The 19,417-nt window shown below is 40.4% G+C and overlaps 1 protein-coding gene and 2 long non-coding RNA genes across 4 annotated transcripts in view; 2 read left to right on the forward strand and 1 right to left on the reverse strand.

Annotated features, from left to right (window-relative positions):
* PPM1F (protein phosphatase, Mg2+/Mn2+ dependent 1F) overlaps positions 1–11,638 on the forward strand; it is a 41,614-nt gene extending 29,976 nt beyond the window's left edge. For both annotated transcript variants that reach the window (XM_037878466.2, XM_037878467.2), the window contains one exon: positions 1,145–11,638. In XM_037878466.2, the coding sequence (XP_037734394.1) occupies positions 1,145–1,542 (398 nt within the window). In that variant the 3' untranslated portion in view covers positions 1,543–11,638. The remainder of the gene's footprint in view (positions 1–1,144) is intronic.
* A 61-nt stretch (positions 11,639–11,699) lies between these two features.
* The window catches only part of LOC122463028, a 99,246-nt gene continuing 91,528 nt past the window's right edge, over positions 11,700–19,417 (reverse strand). The window contains exon 4 of the long non-coding RNA XR_006285976.1: positions 11,700–11,831. This is a non-coding gene — a long non-coding RNA (uncharacterized LOC122463028). The remainder of the gene's footprint in view (positions 11,832–19,417) is intronic.
* On the forward strand, positions 11,811–18,163 carry LOC119563758. Its single transcript, XR_005222346.2, has 3 exons — positions 11,811–11,848; positions 13,486–13,574; positions 14,922–18,163. It is a non-coding gene; the product is annotated as an uncharacterized LOC119563758 (long non-coding RNA).

Consider the following 19,417-nt stretch of genomic DNA (forward strand, 5'->3'; position numbering starts at 1 on the left):
AATGGAGTATTAAATTGCTTGGTCAGCACAACCCTTATCAGTTTTTGAAGGAAAGAATAAAATTAGTTCAATTCCTTCTTTGAAACACCTCTGATAACCTATCCTGTTGCAACTGAAAGCCCAACAAGCTTGCGGAGTATATTGTACATGACACTAGAGCAAATATTGGCTTCTGATCTGATAGATGTCTGAATATCTCCATATAAGGTAGGTGAGTTAATATCTTCTTGGATCAACTTCTGTTAAATAAAGAGACAAGCTTTTGACCTTAGAGTTTATTTATCCATTTTAGTATCTACAAGTTGTTCTCTTCACAGTGTTTCAAGTCAAATTGTTGTGTCATCCTTCAAACTGCAAATAGCTAACATAAACATTGGCAGTGGACCATTGCATTTAAATGATAATATTCCCAAATGCCGTGGAAAGAACTTTCTTGGATGCTTGCCACTTAAAGTAAAATTAGAAAAGACCCTAGACAACAGCAGTGAATGAAGAATTGTAATGGCTGAACTGAAGCAAGTTATCATACATTTATACAGTATCTTTTTTTTTTTTTTTTTGAATTGAGAAGTGGTAAGCTTGTTTCACTTGTGTTGAAATGCATGTGTACAGGTGGAACTGTTGAATTGAGTATTTGGGCACTATACTGCGTGCAAGGGGATGTTCTTATTCCTCTCATGTCATTATCGCTAATGAAAATAAGCTTCCTCCCTGGTGTTCCAAGGTTTCACAAGATGCACACTCCCCCCCCCCCCCAAAACAAACAAACAAACAAACAAACAAACCCCAAAGCATCCCAGCATTTCCTGGGGGAGGAAAATGTGATGTTTTCCTTGGTGAGCTCCTCATATCATTCTGCTCTAGAGGAGGGGTATAATGAGCCATGGTACCATCCCCCAAACTCATTAGATGCCCTTAAATCCATATGAATCACAGGGGATTGTTAGGAGTCGAAGACCTTCTCCATTGGCTCTGTAGCCCCCATCCATCTCCTTCATGGGGCATTGAGAGAGCTGTGCATGGATCTCTGGGGTATGATCTGGCCCTAAAAGAAAGCATTGCAACGCTGGAGAATCATTGAAATGGTGGTTGAGGAGGCAATGGTTCATATTAAAGCAATCCGATTTGTATCTTTTCTTGTTAGGTGATCTATATCAGAAGCCCTTTATCTCTGGAAATGCAGATGGCAATTCATTTGAGCTGACAGGTTCTGAAGATTACTTGCTCCTGGCCTGCGATGGATTCTTTGATGCCATCAGACCATATGACGTGGTGGATCTGGTCCTAGATCACTTAAAGCAAAACAAAGGAGATGGTCTCAAGGCAGCAGAGAGACTGGTGGCTGCAGCAAAGGAAAATGGATCCAGTGACAACATCACTGTCTTGGTGGTCTTCTTAAGGAACCCCCCAGACATCTTGGCAGACTGCTTGGGAAACCCTAGAAGCCTCACTGCTGATGAGGGTGCAGAGGATTCACCCTTTAACTTTTTCAGCTCTGAGATGAACAATCAGAGCGACAGCCACACAACGATAAAATCTTAACTCTCATATGTTCCACTAAAGAAATTTTTCTTTCCATTAAAGAAGCTGCTAGGAGGATGGGTAAAACGTCAGGAATAAGGTGACCAAAATTCCACAAAGAAAAATGTCAGAGCTCATCTTACTATATCCATTGTTCCCTCTTCCCCTGAAACAGCTGAGCAGGCTGGAAGACTTGTGCAGCTACTTCCTCCCTGGACATAGTTTTAAAGTGTTTGCCAGGTTGCCAGTTCATGTCCCTCTGTCCTGGAGGTGGTAAGGAATGTATAAGCTAATGGAGGAGAATACTTATTTGTATTATGCTTATTTGGGTTCTGCTTTAATTCAAAATAGTGCTTAAAAAAGAAAGCTAACATGCAGATAGTTTAATTGTAATGTTACCTATTTAGGGTGTGTGGGGGGGAGAGAAGCCATCATCAAATCGAAGCTTGTTACTGCACACTATCTCTGTGAACAGGTTCAGTATTCTAGAGGATCAGGTGTCCAGGAACGGGATCTTGTGCTTTTCGTGTTATATCCTCAGAGACCTCTCAACTTCATCATTTCATACCAAAGACAACATTGTGAAAGACGGTGATATAATAGAAACCTCATCCTTTTAAAGAACCATTTGACTTTTCATAATTATGGGGAAAATACAACGGAACACTTAAGGAGGGAAACTAGGAATATCCTAAACAGAAGAAGCAATCTGTAGTTAATTACTTTCTGGCATGGTCTGGTAATTAATTTAATTGACTGATATGGAAAGAATAACTTAAGAGTAAGGGTGAATTATTTCTGTGACACAAACACACTTTATTAGCTATTTGGTAACCTGAAAAGAGAGGACACTTGCTGACTGTGTTTGTAAGGGGTCCATAGAAATTGTGTGTTTATGCTCTGCCAGTTCAATAGGCCCTGTACTTGCCACATCGTTTTTTATGGTTTGCTATCAACAAAGTGAAGTATTTTATTTTTTTCTTTTCATAAAGTTTTCGAGTATTTACTGAACGTTATGGTTGTGGGAACTCTTTTTGCAGTGTTACTGGATTTTTTTTTTGTTTTTTTTATTTAAATAGGATTTTAAAAATGTACACTTTTGTTGTCTGGCTTTAAAAACTGTCCACCTTCAAGTGCCTTAAATGTTTCAGAAAAGGATGGGAAAGGTTAGTTTTCTATCAAATCCAGGTGACCATGTTCTAGTTCTGTTTTTAAAATTTAGTTTATTTCATTAATATAAATATTTTAATGCACTTACAGCTCTTTCATTTTTTTGTGAATGATTGAGCAGGAACTGTGTTCCAAGAACATTTTTGTTTTTCAGTGTTGCCAAACTCTGTGGTGTTTGTGAGACTCCTGATGTTTGGTGTTTGCTTAAAGGCCCCAGCTAGCTGGCCTCAGGTTATTTACCTGAGAATCTTCAATTTCATTTTAAAAAAAATTCTAACCCTCAGTTTTGTATAGGGCAAACCCTATGTGCACCAATACCACTGTGCAGATTTTCAATAAAAAGAACCCCAAGTGTGTGTTTTTTAAAAAAAAAAAAAAAAAAAAAAAGTTGGGCCTGACTCACAATTGCTGGATGTTGGCAATACTGCATTGATGATTGTATATATAGTTTGATACAGTAACTTTCTGAGGCAGTGAGAAGTTGAGATTATACTAGAGAACTATGTGACGTGTATATCGTATGCATGGGTGCAAGCACGTAGTATGCGTGCATATATAATTGCATTGCTTAACAGATAGCAGACACATGACAGTCACAATCAGTGCTGCTGGAGCCTCTAGTCTGATTCTGTCACTGTTCCCATCACCGGGAAACTTTCTGTATGAGCAGGATCTGAGAGCTATGTTGCAAATTTATTTTATAACTTTTGTATCTGAACAGGAAAAGCAGCCCATCAGGTGGTGAGAATGTAACATCACTTTTGACTTAGGCATACTGTTTTCATACAGCAGTCCTGTTGGTTAAAATGCCCTGAATATTTTAAATCGGAAATGTTTTAAGGGGAGTAAACGTCAATGGAAAATTGAGATTTGTCTTAGCTTGATCAGATAGCAGCCTTAAAATAACGAGGTGGGGTGAGGAGGCAGAGCAGCACTGATTGTGCTCGTGCTATGATAAGATATAAGCTAACGTAAGATAATTCAGTTATCCAAGTGATTTATTTGTCAGGTTACCCCCAAAAGATCGTACAATTCAACATAGTAACTCCATGAGTGGGGGGTGGGGGAATATTCCACCACCTAGTAACTCTGACAATGGCTCTGTTAATGTATTATGGAAAGGCGGTAACCTCTCCATAGTTTGGTTGTAACCATTTTTCTATTATAAAGAGAAATTTTGCTACCCTTCTAAAATGCTTGGGAGAAGCTTTCTCTTACTGCAAGTGAGCTAGGTAAGGTGGAAGGTGAGAGGGAATTTTTTGTGCCAAATCTGGCTGTTCAAATTTGGAGACTTCCCTGATTATAAGAATAATTCAGTGAATCTTTGTCATATCCTACCTCTATAATGATGCAACCCAGAAACTTCAGCTTAGGTTTGTTTGCTGGGGTTTTGGTGACCTAGTGCATTTTGGCATCTTGAGGAGACAAGTCCCCATATTCAGAAATTGAGCATTCTATCTGTGTCTTACGGACCTCTCAGGTTCACTGTTACTTTTGTCAAAACCAGGATAGCTTATAGAGGTGGTGTAAGATTTGGAAGATTCATGAAGTTGCTGTTTTTGTTTCAGAACTCTGACAGCATTTCAAAGATATGGAAGGAAGCAGGCAGACTTTAAAAGCCAAGCCCTTTGTACCTACCTTTCTGTTATAATTGTCTGCCCGGTAATGCTGCCAAAATTAAACAAATCACCTGAAACTTCTGACCGAGGCTCCTTGCCAGGTGAGAATATCTTAGCCAACTATCAAGTGGCTAAGACATGATATTTTTCAGATATGGGAGCTAAAATGAGACTTCAACTTAAAGCAGAAACCAATGAATGGCTTAGACTAGAAGAATCCATAGTTAATGGGAAATACGGATACTTTGGTTTGGAGTTATTTGCTGTGGATTTTTTTGAATCTTCATGGACTAATGGAGAATTTCTGGATGAAATCCTGGTCCTGCTGAAGCCGATGACAAAACTCTAATTGTCTTCAGTGGGGCCAGAATGTCACCCTCTAAGCTTCACAGAGGCTCCTACAGGCTTTCAAAGGTCAGCAGCTCCTACAGATCTAAGCAGAACCAACCAGGCTAAAAAGTTAGCAGATTTTATGTACGTAGACAAGTATGTTATGACTGACACACTGTTGTCATCAAAGGTGCAACCTGTTGTACACAGTACTTACCTCTGAAACTACTTCTGCATCAATAGTTGTCCTTGATCAAAATTTGATAAATAAATTTTTATAAAAGAAAAACTTCAACCTGTAGCATTTAGTAAATATCAGGAATTTAAAAAGGAAGGTGGGGAGAGTGTCTCTTTGAGTGACATGCATAAAAAATATTGGAAACACAGGAAGCTTTAAACCTATCCTTTGCTCTCTCTGTGTAAGTGGCACATTTTATCTTGATTTAGGAGGCTTTGTATATGTACGTATCCTAGTGCTGTATATGACACTTACATGATTGGTGGCATATGTACCCCTTATGGATCATGAGGAATGAGTTCCTTTGCTTATTCATCTACATTTAAAAAGTTCTACTTTTCCTGAGACCTGTCTATGGCCATGAAAAAGACACAGATCTTCATTCACTGTATAAGTCTTCTTTTTCTTTTTGATTGATTGATTACAGTTATCATATAATTCTGGTTGTTCTCTGGGCAATGGGATAGGGAGTTAAGGTCATTTGATCTTAACTTTATTTCCATACATTCAAATGCTTGATCTTTTTACAAGTTTTCTCTTCAAAATTTCCTGGTTTTCTTTGCACTTAAACATTCTCTTCATATTTGTTTCCCACCACCACCTCCTTAAATTATTGGTATGGCGCAGCTTAACCAAGGTTTGCTATTATCTGGGAATAGTCTCAAGTGTGTGAACGCTTTTAAAAATGCATATATTTTTATTTTGGGGGGGCGGGGGGGGGGCAGGCTAAGTTGCCTTTATAGGTAACAGCAAGGACATGTCTTGGGTTCTCTTGTTGAGCTTAGCACATAAAACTGTTCATGATTCCAGACAATTTCTCAGTTTTAGACCCATAGGTTTGAGTTATAGGTAGGGCCCTGTGAATTCCTAGAGTGCAGAATTGTGCTTAAGAAAGTAAGCTTTTAATTAAAACAAAATTAAAAACCCAGCCCTTAAGTTAATGCTTTTCTTTGAAACTCTGAATGCAAACCTTGACACTGGCTTCTTCCAGAGACAGCAGAAAGCCTGAAATGATCTGAGAAGTGTGACATTCCTTATTCATGTAACTGGGTTGGTAATGCTGATACCTAATGATAGACCTTTAAATGTCAACATAAAATGATCAACTGCAAAATAGTTAAATGATTTAGCTAAAAGCTTTGATTATCCCACAACCCCAAACTACCCAGCTGTCAAAACCTGCAGCTTCACCCATGACAATGTCTAAGATGCAGTTGTACATCATTGATGTAAAAGAAATTGGCACGTTGAACATGTGGGAACAGCATCAAATTTAAACACAGGGAGTTACTCTCCCTGTTGTACTATTAATTTTCATATTTAAACTCCCTTTAAATGAAACTATTGCAGAATTCCTGGTCTGCCTCAACAAATGGCTGCAGAATCCCGGACTCTTTCTGTAGAATTTAAGTTCAGCTTACCAGGGACTAAACATGCTCTTGAAATAGAAATGTGTCTATCATCCATGAGTGTACTAGAAAACTAGTATAATCGTCTGATCAAGAGAAGTACTGGACATGACACACTTCAGATACTGGTAACAGAGTTCAAAGGGGCACCATCAAATTAAAAATCACATTTCTGCCTGAAATTTATTTTTTTACATTCTTATGTTAAGGTTACTATAACCTGAGCAAGACGGGGGCAGGGGGAAGAATATAGTCTTTATTTTGTCAGTCTGTTTGTTTCTGCATATAAACAGCAATTTATATATAGTCAGTTTTACTGTTTCCTCTGTTTAGTCAGTCAGATTTCCCTGATTTTGGGGACTTTTACATAGCAATAGTAAAGGAGGAGAAAGTGATGTGAAACCACAAAAATTGGCTGAGGGACTCAGGGCAGATGTAGTACCTGAAACTACTTTTCATCTGAATAGATTTCAAGTTGGATTGTGTCCCTTTTTAAGAAGTAGCTTAGAGTAACCAAGCACTAAAATGTAGTCTTTTAAAAACAATGCAACAGACACTTAAAAGCCTCATCTTCTGTTGGATGAAAACCTGCTTTTTTCATGATGCTTAGATATGGTACAAGTCTCCTTTGTGCTTGAACAGCTCAGTTCTAATCCTTTTTACTTTTATTCTTTAGTCCTTGAAAGAAATGTAAAATAAATTAATAAAACACATGTTCTGGGTCTAACCTAAACAAAAGGACCAAAAATTCATAAATTCATTCATGGTTGTAAACAAGGAGAGTTGTTCAAGGGAAAAGGACTCCCTGTCACAGCCTGTTAATGTCTGTGTGACATGTTTTTTGTAGAACCTTTGAGAGCTAGATCGAGATATAGAGACAGAGCAATTTTTAGAACAGTGCGGGAGGGGGAATTAAGTAAAATCTACCCTCTAACAGTGACAGAGGAATGAAAGAGAGCATGCAAGACAGGAACACGTTTAAGTGTTATTAGTGCCTATTTTAAAAAGGAAGTGGGCTGGAAAATAGAGCTACAAATGTCAGTTTCTTATGGAGAAATACCAAGTGCTGGAAGAAATTAAAAACACTTTTAAAATGGCAGAACTAGAGTGATCACCTTGTCTTATAATAGTGAGGAATGGGGTCAGAGTAAAGCATCCTAGGTGATTTCTGTGACCTTGCTCAGTATTGTTGTGTCCTTAGAGGTTCATGCTGATAAGTGGAATTCTAAACACATTGCATGCAAGGGAACTAGGCTGAGATATACAGTTCTGTGTACACAGGTTATTGGCTACCACACAGTTGCTGCTGTAAGTAAATGCCATGAAGTGTGTTAATGAATTGATATTGCGGGTTGGATCTGCTAGGATGAGTAATTGGCGTGGAGTTGTTTCAGCAGAGTTGGCAGTTGAATAGTGTTAATCATAGTGATGACTTTAATAGCATTTAATAGACACTTACTTGAATTCAGATCAGATGATATATTGCTTTAAAAAAAAAAAAAAAAAAGCATTCCCAGGGCTATTAGCATTGTATGGTAAAAAGACACTAAAACTGCCAGAAGAAAGTTGTGGGTTTTTTTTTTCGTCCTCTGTTTGAGAAGTGCTTGCTTTCTGGATTCTGGATATAGATCTGCTGCGCTTTCCATTAGAAACCTGCGTTTTCACTTGATATTTTAGTAAAAGAATAGTTTTGAGCTGAAACGTAGCAGCCACCTCCCACAAATCCTAAAAGGAGCTTTCCAAAACAGAGATGCTATTAAAGATCACCAAGGAAATACAGGTGTTTTTTAAATATGTATTGGACAATAGTTCTTGGCTCCTAAGGTGTCACCAGAGAATTGCTTAAATCACATACAAGTCTATGAAGGGTATATATTGAGAGGTTGTTTCAGTTGAAACTTCCTAAGATTAAAAAAGCTATATTAAAAGAAAATTCAAGGTCTAACTTGACAGACAAAAGCTAGGAAAATTGGAGTCAATGTTGCTACTCCATTCTTAGCACTTAGATGCCACAGTGATGGGTGTTCTACAATTGCTGAAAGATTAATGGATCACTGTGCACAGTTTGAGGTTATGTATCGCCACGTGTTGTATTTGAGTAAAAGCAAATGCTTCTGGGGATGTGTGGGGGAAAAATCAGCCTTAACGAATTTTTCTGATCCTTGTTAATCTAATACTTGAAGACTGCAGGTGGTTTTTATATATATAGATAGCTGTTAGTTAAATTTGGATTAAAACTTCCGTTCTTACTTACAGGTGCCTTTAGGCACTAGTGCAATATTCTAGCCACACTGTGCTAGGCAATATACTAGCACAGAATTAACTGCCTCTTTGCAGTTCTTCATAACTTTTGGACTAATTTCTTTTGGGTTGAAATTTCCCAGGCTGTATCTCGTCCAAAAATTAGTGTTTGGAAAATTAATGCAAAATCATCTAAACTGTCTGGAATAATTGATGGTTTTCCCCATGCATCTATTATGTATATATCTTTTCTAGTTTGGGTTGTGAACAGGAAGGGCGGTTGTGACCTCCCACCGCTTTCTTTCTGGTTTAGTGGAGGAGGTGGTTCCAAAAATGTCTGTTGTAACAAGAGTCCTGGTCTGGAGAAGGGTGAAAACTACTGCGCTGAAGCACCCATTTGGTTTGCAGAATGCTACCATTGGAAGGTCTATGCTACAAAACCCAGAACCCCATTTCTACCAAAAGGGTTAGAACTTGTAGTATGGACAAGACTAGGTTAGTCCCATCCACACTATAAGCTCGAATTCTGGTTCAGTTTTAAAGTCCCTGTTTTCATGAGACCCTCTGAAAAGAGGAAACCCATGTGAGCATCCTAAGTTGTTCTGCAGTTCTGGTTTTGTGTGGGTTTTCCAAGCTGTGCACATTCCTGCTGATATTGTTTACTTTCCTGTGCACCAGCAACAAAAGACAGCTGTGTTGGCAGCATAGGAAATTTTGCAAAATGCAACGTTCCTCCAATAAAGGAGGACAAAATCAATAGAGAGAAAAAATGTTTTCAAGCTTCTTGGAATACAAACAATGGAATGCAAAAAATCCAAGCTAGAAGAAAGTTGGCAGTGCGCTGTCTGAATATATCTTAGTTAAGGAAACCACTGTTCTAAGCTAATGCATTTTGTCTGCTTTATTTTATTGACAAGCTTCCTACACCCAGGGGTTCATGTCTTGTTGCTGATATGTACTTTTTAGCATGAAGAAATGAGACACCTATTTAACTTGCTGAGGACTGGGGATCTGTTTCTGCAGATTTCCCCTAGTTAAAACATGATTTACCAGAGCTTTCTGCTTTCACAAGTAATGAGCCATATTGCACCAAATCTCAACAACACTTTAATATCACTAGTAGTGGCTTTTTTTTTTATGATAACTCATGCATTTGGCCAGCCTAGTGACACTGCTCTGTATTGTCATACTGAAGACCCTAGTATCTCCTCCCCTGGTGGATTGATCTCCAAGGCCTAGCAAGATATGGGAAGTAATGCACTCAGCTCCTAGGGGTGTGTGTCATTCAGCAGTGACCTAGTTAAGGTGTGACTTTTGCCAGTTGTGAAGGGAGTATTATCCATTCCTTGGTCAAAAGGATGGTGTCCTTTAGGACTTCAAGGATAAGGGAGACACAGCTAGAAAACAAGAGGAATCTTAAGGGCTTCTGAGAGGGATCCCCAATGCAATCCGTTTCTGTAGTTGCCTCTGCATATTGTTCTTTTTGTCTAATGTGACTCTAGTTATTGCTAAGCTATTTATTAATTATGCTGTTTGCTCTAGGGTTTGAGCAATATAGTATATAAAATGTCATTCTTATTTGCTAGAGATTCTCTGTGATGGGAGGAAATGTTATACTAGAATAAACAATGGGTTTCAGAGTAGCAGCCGTGTTAGTCTGTATTCGCAAAAAGAAAAGGAGGACTTGTTAGTCTCTGAGGTGCCACAAGTACTCCTTTTAGTATAAACAATGCATCTATTTTTACCTTTAGTTCTAGAGATCTAAGTCTGCCTCTTATCCCCGCCTCATTTTTCCTTTTCTTCCCACTTCTCCCTTGCCGTTCCTCATCTAGAAAGGAAGAATGGTCTTCTTTTGGAACTAGCATCAAAGTTTGTGTGTAACTCTAGACAATAAACTCCATCTGAATTGGCTCAGTGCAGATGCCCTGTATAATTTTGTCCAGTCTGACTTAATTCCACTGTAAAAATACAGATCTGTGGTCCGATGCTGCAAATGAGCCTCTGGCATTGGGAACATAGGAAATGCCATACAGAGTACACAGGACTAGATGACCCACTGATTTGATGTAACTGACATTTTGCCAGTACCAGATGCTTCAGAGGAAGACCTTAATCTCCTATTATGCCATAACCTGCCAATAGGGGATGCTTCATCTTAAATCCAGGCAGTTAGAGCTTCTTATGCCTGTAGCATGAGGGTTTATATTGCTTAACTTCTATCTTCGTCTGGGACACACCTTGCTATCACCCTGCCTGTAGAGGAATCACACTTGTTTCCAGCCATTTTATGCTGGTTTGAAAGGAGAATTATTTGCCTCTTCGGTTCTCCCTTTGCTCCCCACCCCAAGTGAACAAAAAAGAAAGACAATCTAATATGTATACTTCAAACTTCTCACCAAGACATTTCTCCAGTGTTAGGTACATAATATAATGTAAGCACAGTATCAGACATCTAGCAGCAATGTTAGACTTTTGTAACTACTTGTATTGATTAAAAATGCACATAATTATGATCAGTATTAAAATAGTTTTTGAGTACACAACTATTGCTTTATTCTGGCAACCTCCTCTTAGCATGTTGGCTAATGAACCTTGGGTGAAAACAAGAAGGACCGATTATTAGAAATAAGGGATCTGTTAGTTGTGTCATTTAAACATAGTCCTCACTTATTTATTTTGACTGTTACTCTGCAGTTGCAGAGAGGCTGAGATACAGCAGGTTTTGTAAGCTGTGGCTTAAGCAGTTATCCAGTATTTTAAGACTTTTTCTTTCCTATTTAAGCTGACTGGTTACTTGTGCATGAGCTGTAAACCTGTTATTAAACATGCTATGCATATTGTATATTCACTTATGTGAATTGTTCTAACAGTGCTTGTGTGTGTTGTGTTATGATGCTACATTTCCTTATATATTTACGTGTATTGCATGTGGTTTAATTGTTTTTATATTGTCACTTTTGTATTCACATAGTGCCTGAAGTATCTATTTGCCTATTGCAAGAAATTTAAATTGTTTCAGAACAGTGATTGAGTAGCAAAGGGAGTAGGGGCAAGAGATTCCCTTACTGTAGGACGTGTTTTGAAGTGTTAATAAATTGCAAGGATCCAAAGACTCTGTTATTCATTTCTTCATTTTAATCACAGAAGTGGCTTTAAAAACACTTGGGCCATATGACTAACTTCCAAGATCATGTTTTTCCATTTCAGGCTGGCAAATACAGCTTCGTCTTGTCAGAATTTTTCAGTAGGCTTTCTACTGGAAAAGATTGCTGGAGCTCTGGAAGGAAAGAACCCTCGCAGTACCTAGAAGGAAAGAACAGGTTTGAAGGTGAAAATGGGAGGTGGAGGGGGAGAACAAAAACTTCCTTTAATGGGGGCATAGGATAGGAGCAGAAGTAAGGGGGAAATACTGAGATGAGATGGAGGGGCGCACAGCTGACTCCAGGCTGGGAAAAGGCATCCCAACAGTTGCTGCTGCTGTTCCTATGGCAGTGGAAGCTGGTGCTCTGTGGTCCTCAACCTCCCCTCAGCTACTTGTGCCTGTGCATGGATACACCCTGTCCTGTCCCCCACACCCCTTTAGCTGGTGCACGTGTTCCTGCCTCTTCCTGGGCCAAACATCTCTGCTGGAACTCGCAGTGGCTGGAAGCCTGGTCTGGACTGGACCAGGGAGTCCTACCTGCTCTCTGGCAACCAGCCTGATCTTGTGTCCTTTTGGATCCTTCTCTCATTTCCACATCCTTCTTCCCCCGCATCCTTATACATACAGGCATGGAAAGATAGCCAGGTCCCACTCTTCTGCCCCCAAAATACCTTGCAGGGATGAAACATGTATCTGCCCCCAATATTCCCATTGCGGGGTGATAGCCCCCTCAGTTCCACCACCTGTGAATGAAGCGACACTATTGTGAAGACCACCATAAAGTTGGCTTCAAAAATATAACAAGCAACCCTTTGACTTGAGAATAGTGGTTTTGAAAATCTCTTACAATGAACATGGCTAATTAAAAAAAAATCCAATAATTTAATATGGTGCATTTTTAAAATGTTTCATTACTGAGGGTACCCTAAAACCAAACAGTCAAACTTTGTCTTCAGATATATGCCATTCTGTTCTAATTCATTGGCTCGTTATGTGTTTCCTTTGCTTCTCTATACCCTGGACTTAGCAACATAAACTACACCCAGGATTGAGTTGGCCCAGTGACTAATGTTCTGCAGTGCCAGAGCAATGGGTAACTATTTGAAAATGGCTGTCACTTTGTACAGCTTGGCGCATTCTAAAAGCAAAGTAATTGCTCTTCAGAAGTATTGTTGAGCTAGAAGTAAGACAGCCTTGGCGGGGGATGGCTTAGCGGTATCTAGAGGGATGGGGGTACGTTGGCATTAACCCTTAGGAAACTGGCGAATATCCAGACCTAGATTGCCTAATTTCCTAAGGCAGAGATTCTCTAGTTTGTGATCCACTGAGCCTTTACCTGTGGTCTTAGAGAACTGACTGATCCTGCTTTTACAGGATCCGAGTAAATCCATAATCTAGAGCAGCGGCAGTTCATTGACGGCTGCAGAAGGGATGGCTATTAGCAAAGAATCCATGTACAACTTGCATTCACTTTATATGTCCTGCGCATTCCCATTGTTCCCTGGCAATGGGTGTCCAAAGGGCCAATCTCCTCCCTAAGGACTTGAGTCCATTGCCACTGCAATCGGATACTGACTTTAAGGAGAGCAGGATTGCATCTTGGTACTGAAGTTCCATCCTGTCTTTGTATTGGTCCTCCTCACTGGTACCTGGCTTCAGCTTTTCCAGAGTTTGTTGCTTTGCACCTATGCAGAGTGAATCAGCAGCATCTGTTCTCAAGTCATCTACTAGGGTGCCCAAATTTCCCCATGAGCATCCCTTTCCATAGCTCTTCTTGGCCAAGTGTCTTCAGCTGACCTCTTCCCTCTGATACAGGGCAATGGCAGAGCTAATCAGCTACAGCTGTGTACTGCTGGGGAACTCAAGCAAGAAGCAATGTTCAAAATAAAGTACTAGAGAATACGGTGGGTTTTGATCCAATATACATTAAGTAGGTGTAGCTGGATGTGGGTATCCCTGCTGACTAGCTCCAGCAAACCAAACAAAAGTTGACCAGGGTAATGGGCTAGTGGATAGTATTATACCTTGTCACATGTAAGATGTTTGTTTTCCTGCTTAGGGACGTTATACCGCAGCCGAGAGCCTGCCTCCCAGCCCAGGAGACAGACTTGAACTGCAGGGCTCAAGTTAGTGCACTAAAAATAGTGTGGATGTTGCAGCTTGAGCTGCAGCTAATGCTCTCAAGCCCACCCGACCAGCTCAAGTTGTTCCATCCACACTAGTTTTCACGCACTAGCTCAAGCCCCACGAACACAAGTCCATCTGTCCAGGCTGGGAGGCACTCTCCCAGCTGCAATGTAGGCATTCCCTTGAAGCAGTGGTTTTCAACCTTTTTTCATTTGCGGACCGCTACAAAATTTCAAATGGAGGTGCAGACTCCTTTGGAAGTCTTAGACAGAGGTCCACAGACCACAGGTTGAAAACCACTGTTCTAATAAGCCAGTGCGCTGAGCAGATGGGAGAGAGTTTAATTATCAATTAGAATGGGGAAAATGTTTAAAATGGGGCAGCAGCTATTTAAACATCAAATGAGAGAGAGCTCTTATAAATGTTTTGAGTAAGTCTGGGAAAACATCAACGTGGTCATGTAATACAAGCATTTATGGTACATTTTTCCCCTTGAGGAGAGTCTTTCATTCGGAATAATCCAGAAAGAAATTATTCTAACTCCACTGTTTGTAATGGAGCAGATTAGCTACAATATTTGGGTATGACGTTTGAGATTCTATTCCTGATCCTGAAATAGATTCTACTGTCATGTAAAGGGATGTACTTTCCAAATCACGCTCTGGGCAGCATAGCAGATACCTCCAGGAAATTGTTACATAAGGTAACCTACACTCCTGTCACTTTCCAGTATTCAATATGATTTTTTTTTAAAGCAATAGGCAAAAGTTCTGAGTTTCTACTTCCCACTTAATGGAGTCAGATTTTTAATATCTGCCCTCTTTCTCTCTAGCAATCTTTTTAGTGGAGTAACAACACAAATGCTGGCTCAGAGTAAAATGCACTTATTTTCAAAGATTTCAAAACACTTTACAAGCATCAATGACTTAGGCTCCTGAATCCTGGCTATGAATGGCAAAACTCCCTTTCACTTCAATAGGGCTAGGATTTTACCTGGCGGGAGGGACTAAAGAAAAAATGCCAAGGAAATCATTTAATAGCAACGTTGACTGGGCTGTTTAGGTGAAGTTTATTCTTAATGCCTGGTTTTCTTGACTTAATTACTTCTGTGTTCCTAACTGCAGCTGAAGAACAATCGTCATTAAAATCAAAAGGCTGAAGGCAATGGAATAAATCAATAGTTTCCAGGGGCCTTGCAGAAGTCAATGGCAGCCATTCGTATCCTGAGGAACAAGGCCTCTGATATGCAGGAGAGACAGAGGCTGCAGGCATCTGTGCGTTCCTTTCCTTTAGGTTTATGAAGGGTCTGTTTATGTTTCCTGCCTCTAGAGGGCTCTCTGTTACCTTTTGGCAAAAGAGTTCTGAAAAAGGTTTTTGGTGGTGCCCGCTGGCACTATTAACAAAGAAACAGCCAATGTTGCATTCATGTTTTTTTGCCTTGTCTCTCGAAGCTTAAAATGTGAAATGTTTTCATAGTACATTAATACCTTCCTGCCTGTGTGGTTTATTATGCCAGGGATACTTGTGAGTGCAGTAAGCCTGCCACTGACATGATTTAAAAGAAAAAAGCATAGAAAGGCACGATCTAGTAGTTTGGACACTATCTTTAAATTAGGTTCTGTCATGCCTTAAAACCAAAAGGGCCATCCACTCCTGTTTCCCTCAGTGGCCAATACCAGTTGCTTCAGAGAAGTGGGCAAGAAACCCTACATTTCAAAGGGAGGGGATAACTTGTCCCAGGGAAAGTTTCTTCCTAATTCCCATTAATTAAAGGTTGGTTTAAGCCCTGAAGTACAAGGGTTATATCTCTCTCTGAAAATTCTTTTGTTGGTGTTTTGTGCTTTCCCTGTAAACATGCATGTCCAGTGTTAATAGTAATATCTCATCTATTTTTGGGTCCTGCAGAGATACTGGTACCTGTGTGAGCAAGTGTAAGACTAGGCCCTTCTTTATTACGGAGGTGCTGGTTGCAGGTAAGGCTGAGCTTCATTTTGCAATTAAAGGGATTCAGTCTTTGTTTTGTATCAAAAATACAGCCTAGTGTCCCCCAAACTTACTCTTTGCGTGCAGAATATATTTTCTGAGCATTCATCATTAATTATTTTATGAAATGAAAAGTGGGTTCTTTAGGAAACTTAGCATCCTGTGTCAGTTTTTTTTTCTTTCCCCAAATACCTTACCAATGGAGTAACTGACACTTCAATATAATGAAAATTAGTTGAAATCTTGCACAGCACCTGCAGTTGAAGAAATTAGGTTGTAATTAAGCTAAATTAATGATTTTATCTAATCGTTTTGACGGTACAGGTTCTAGCCAGGCTCAGGTAACTTTTATATGGGGCCATTGTGACAGAGGAAATTCAACCAATCACCACCCTTTCTCTACAGGTATTTTGCAAGCAATTCTATGAGTTGTAATGACTCAGTGATATAAGGGAGACTGGACACTTGTCAAGAGTTTTTCATAGGTACATTAATAGGCCCAACTGTGTCTGCTCTTTAAAGGCTCACTGGCTGCATACTAGCTCTGGCATCAGTGTTTGGAAAGATTCCCATGGCACTGCAGCTTCAGCTCTACTGCCCATTGGAACAGCGCTACGGGCAGAACTGAGGCAGCAGTGTTGGGAAAGCATTTGGCTCTCACTGCCTTCCTGCACATAGTGCCAGTCGTACTAACACAGCCCTCTAAACCAATAAGTCAACTGCAAATTTCAACTGCAAATTCACACCAAAGCAGCCATTGTAAGGTAGCATTCTCTTTAGGTTTCTTGTTTAGTGTTCAGTTGTGATATTTTTAAAAATTAAGGAAATTCCAAGACACCAAACTGTTAAAATGGAATTAAGGTTCAGGCATAGTGGTCCACAGACTCTTACAAATGCTTTCATCATACAGTGTTGTTACAGGGAAGAGTTAAGGTACTTTGTGTGCCTTAATTCTGTATTTCTCTAATGTGTTTTTGATTTCTTGTAATGCTGGCTTTTGGGATAGTTACAGCATCCTTGTATTGGCTTTTATTGAAATTACTGATTATGTATTCCCAACCTTAACGCTGCCTTAACATCATTTTATTATTATTATTATTTATTATTTATTATTGTTTTTGTTTTATCTGGAAATAATAGAAAGGAAAGTGGCTATTAGATCAGAGGGTGCGTCTGAAAAAGCAGCTAGCTTCTGGGGAGAGGGTAGCAGGGGGAGAGAAAGGGGGTTCAAGCAGTGTTGGAATCTTTATTTAAGTAGTCTAGGAAAAGGTTTAAAATAAATATTCAAAATATTAGTGAAAAGTTGTTCAGAAGTTCTGCCTGGTATTTTCTTCCATGATCCCAAAAACTACTCTTTATACTGCAGCTGCGCTGCAGAAAATTGTTGTCGAACATCTTGTTTTTAATGAAATTTAAAATCAATGGGCTTTTCTCAGATAGCAGCAATAAGCCAAGCCAGGAGGCTCATTAGTAGGCTAGTGGTGAGTGTCCTACATGGCGGAGGGCCCTGTGTCTCTCAGCAACTTGCTAGGAGCACTGAAGCTCGGTCTGCCAAAGCACTCTAGTCCTCCTGCTCGGAGACTACTCCACCAGCTAATAGGCTTCCTGACCATGAAACTTTTCTTGTTATTCCGCTTTAGTTTTGCCGTTCTTCATTTCTTCCCACTACAGTAGCCATAGCCCCTTGGAGCGCTCTGAACGCATATGCTTCATATTAGGGAGGGGAATCAAACTGCTTTTTTTTTTTACTCTGAGTTAAATACCTAGTAGTGACTCAATTTTCAGTGAATATTGAACAAGATTATTGGATGTCCTCTAGAGCTCCCAGAGCTGCTCTAGGGCAGTGAGATCTGGAGTGGGCTAGTTGTGTCCATCTACTAATAAGTAAGACTGCTGGAGCTTGGAATCCATCAGTGATCCATGCAAGCGTCTGTGACAGGCACAAATGCCGGCAGCTAATGAAATGAAGCAGAGATTCCATGGGCTCACAGGGCCTGTGCAGATACACAAAGTCTTGGTTGAGATGTCCTGGGAAGACGGGCTGGGGGTGAGTAAGAGACCACTGGGGATGCTCCTTGTACTGAAATGGTTCTAGAATGGGGCAGCATAAAAACAGCTTGTGATGGTAATGGTTGCTATGAACTGTTAAACTCCCAGCAGCAACAGAGAGGCAGGTGCATGGGAAGTAGCCACAGTGTTTCACAAGGACCTGTTAGATCGCAACTGTGTTCCTGGCTGCAGACTATTGAAGGGGGGGTTGGCCTTTGGGCTTTGCTTTCAGATGTTTTGCCTGATCTAATCTCAGTCTTCGACAGATACAAATACTTTAATAATGAGGTTCAACAAGGACAAGTGCAGAGTCCTGCACTTAGGACGGAAGAATCCCATGTACCGCTACAGACTAGGGACTGAATGGCTCGGCAGCAGTTCTGCAGAAAAGGACCTCGGGGTTGCAGTGGACGAGAAGCTGGATATGAGTTAACAGTGTGCCCTTGTTGCCAAGAAGGCCAATGGCATTTTGGGATGTATATGTAGGGGCATTGCCAGCAGATCGAGGGACGTGATCGTTCCCCTCTATTCGACATTGGTGAGGCCTCATCTGGAGTACTGTGTCCAGGTTTGGGCCCCACACTACAAGAAGGATGTGGAAAAATTGGAAAGAGTCCAGCGGAGGGCAACAAAAATGATTAGGGGACTGGAACACATGACTTATGAGGAGAGGCTGAGGGAACTGGGATTGTTTAGTCTGCGGAAGAGAAGAATGAGGGGGGATTTGATAGCTGCTTTCAGTTACCTGAAAGGGGGTTCCAAAGAGGATGGATCTAGACTGTTCTCAGTGGTAGCAGATGACAGAACAAGGAGTAATGGTCTCAAGTTGCAGTGGGGGAGGTTTAGGTTGGATATTAGGAAAAACTTTTTCACTAGGAGGGTGGTGAAACACTGGAATGCGTTACCTAGGGAGGTGGTGGAATCTCCTTCCTTAGAAGTTTTTAAGGTCAGGCTTGACAAAGACCTGGCTGGGATGATTTAGTTGGGGATTGGTCCTGCTTTGAGCAGGGGGTTGGACTAGATGACCTCCTGAGGTCCCTTCCAACCCTGATATTCTATGAAAGGCAGAAGTTTGGGGCAACTCAAAGAGTCCTCCCATCTCTACTTCAATTTGTAGGCTGTTGCAATCTCCTGACTCTCTCATTGCTCTGCCCTACTCATTGCTTTGCTATGCTTGCTATACATATTAAGTCAACTTCTTCATTTTGCTAATATTTGTAAGTGTATTCAACCCACTTAAATTGCCCTGAAGCTTCAATTGGCTGCATATTTCACTTCCTGCACCTGACCCGCTGTGTAGTGTTGCTATATGCTTCTAAAGCTGCTGCAATGTTTTATCCAAGATGTACAGTAGCAGTAGTTAGAGAGGCTGTGTGGTCTAGTGGTAAACCAAGGAACTGGGAATCAGGACCCCTGGTTCTATCTCACTGGGTGATCCTGGCTAAAGCCCTTTGCCTATCTATCTAGGTTTCCCTGTGGTACCCTAGAATCCATTCAGAAGAACAGTATTCTTCTGCCTTTTGAAAGACACTGAATAAATGCCAAGTATTGCTTATTTCAGTGACATGGTTTGCCAATTTGTAATGCA

Source organism: Chelonia mydas, chromosome 15, assembly GCF_015237465.2.
Source record: "Chelonia mydas isolate rCheMyd1 chromosome 15, rCheMyd1.pri.v2, whole genome shotgun sequence".
Lineage (NCBI taxonomy): Eukaryota > Metazoa > Chordata > Testudines > Cheloniidae > Chelonia > Chelonia mydas.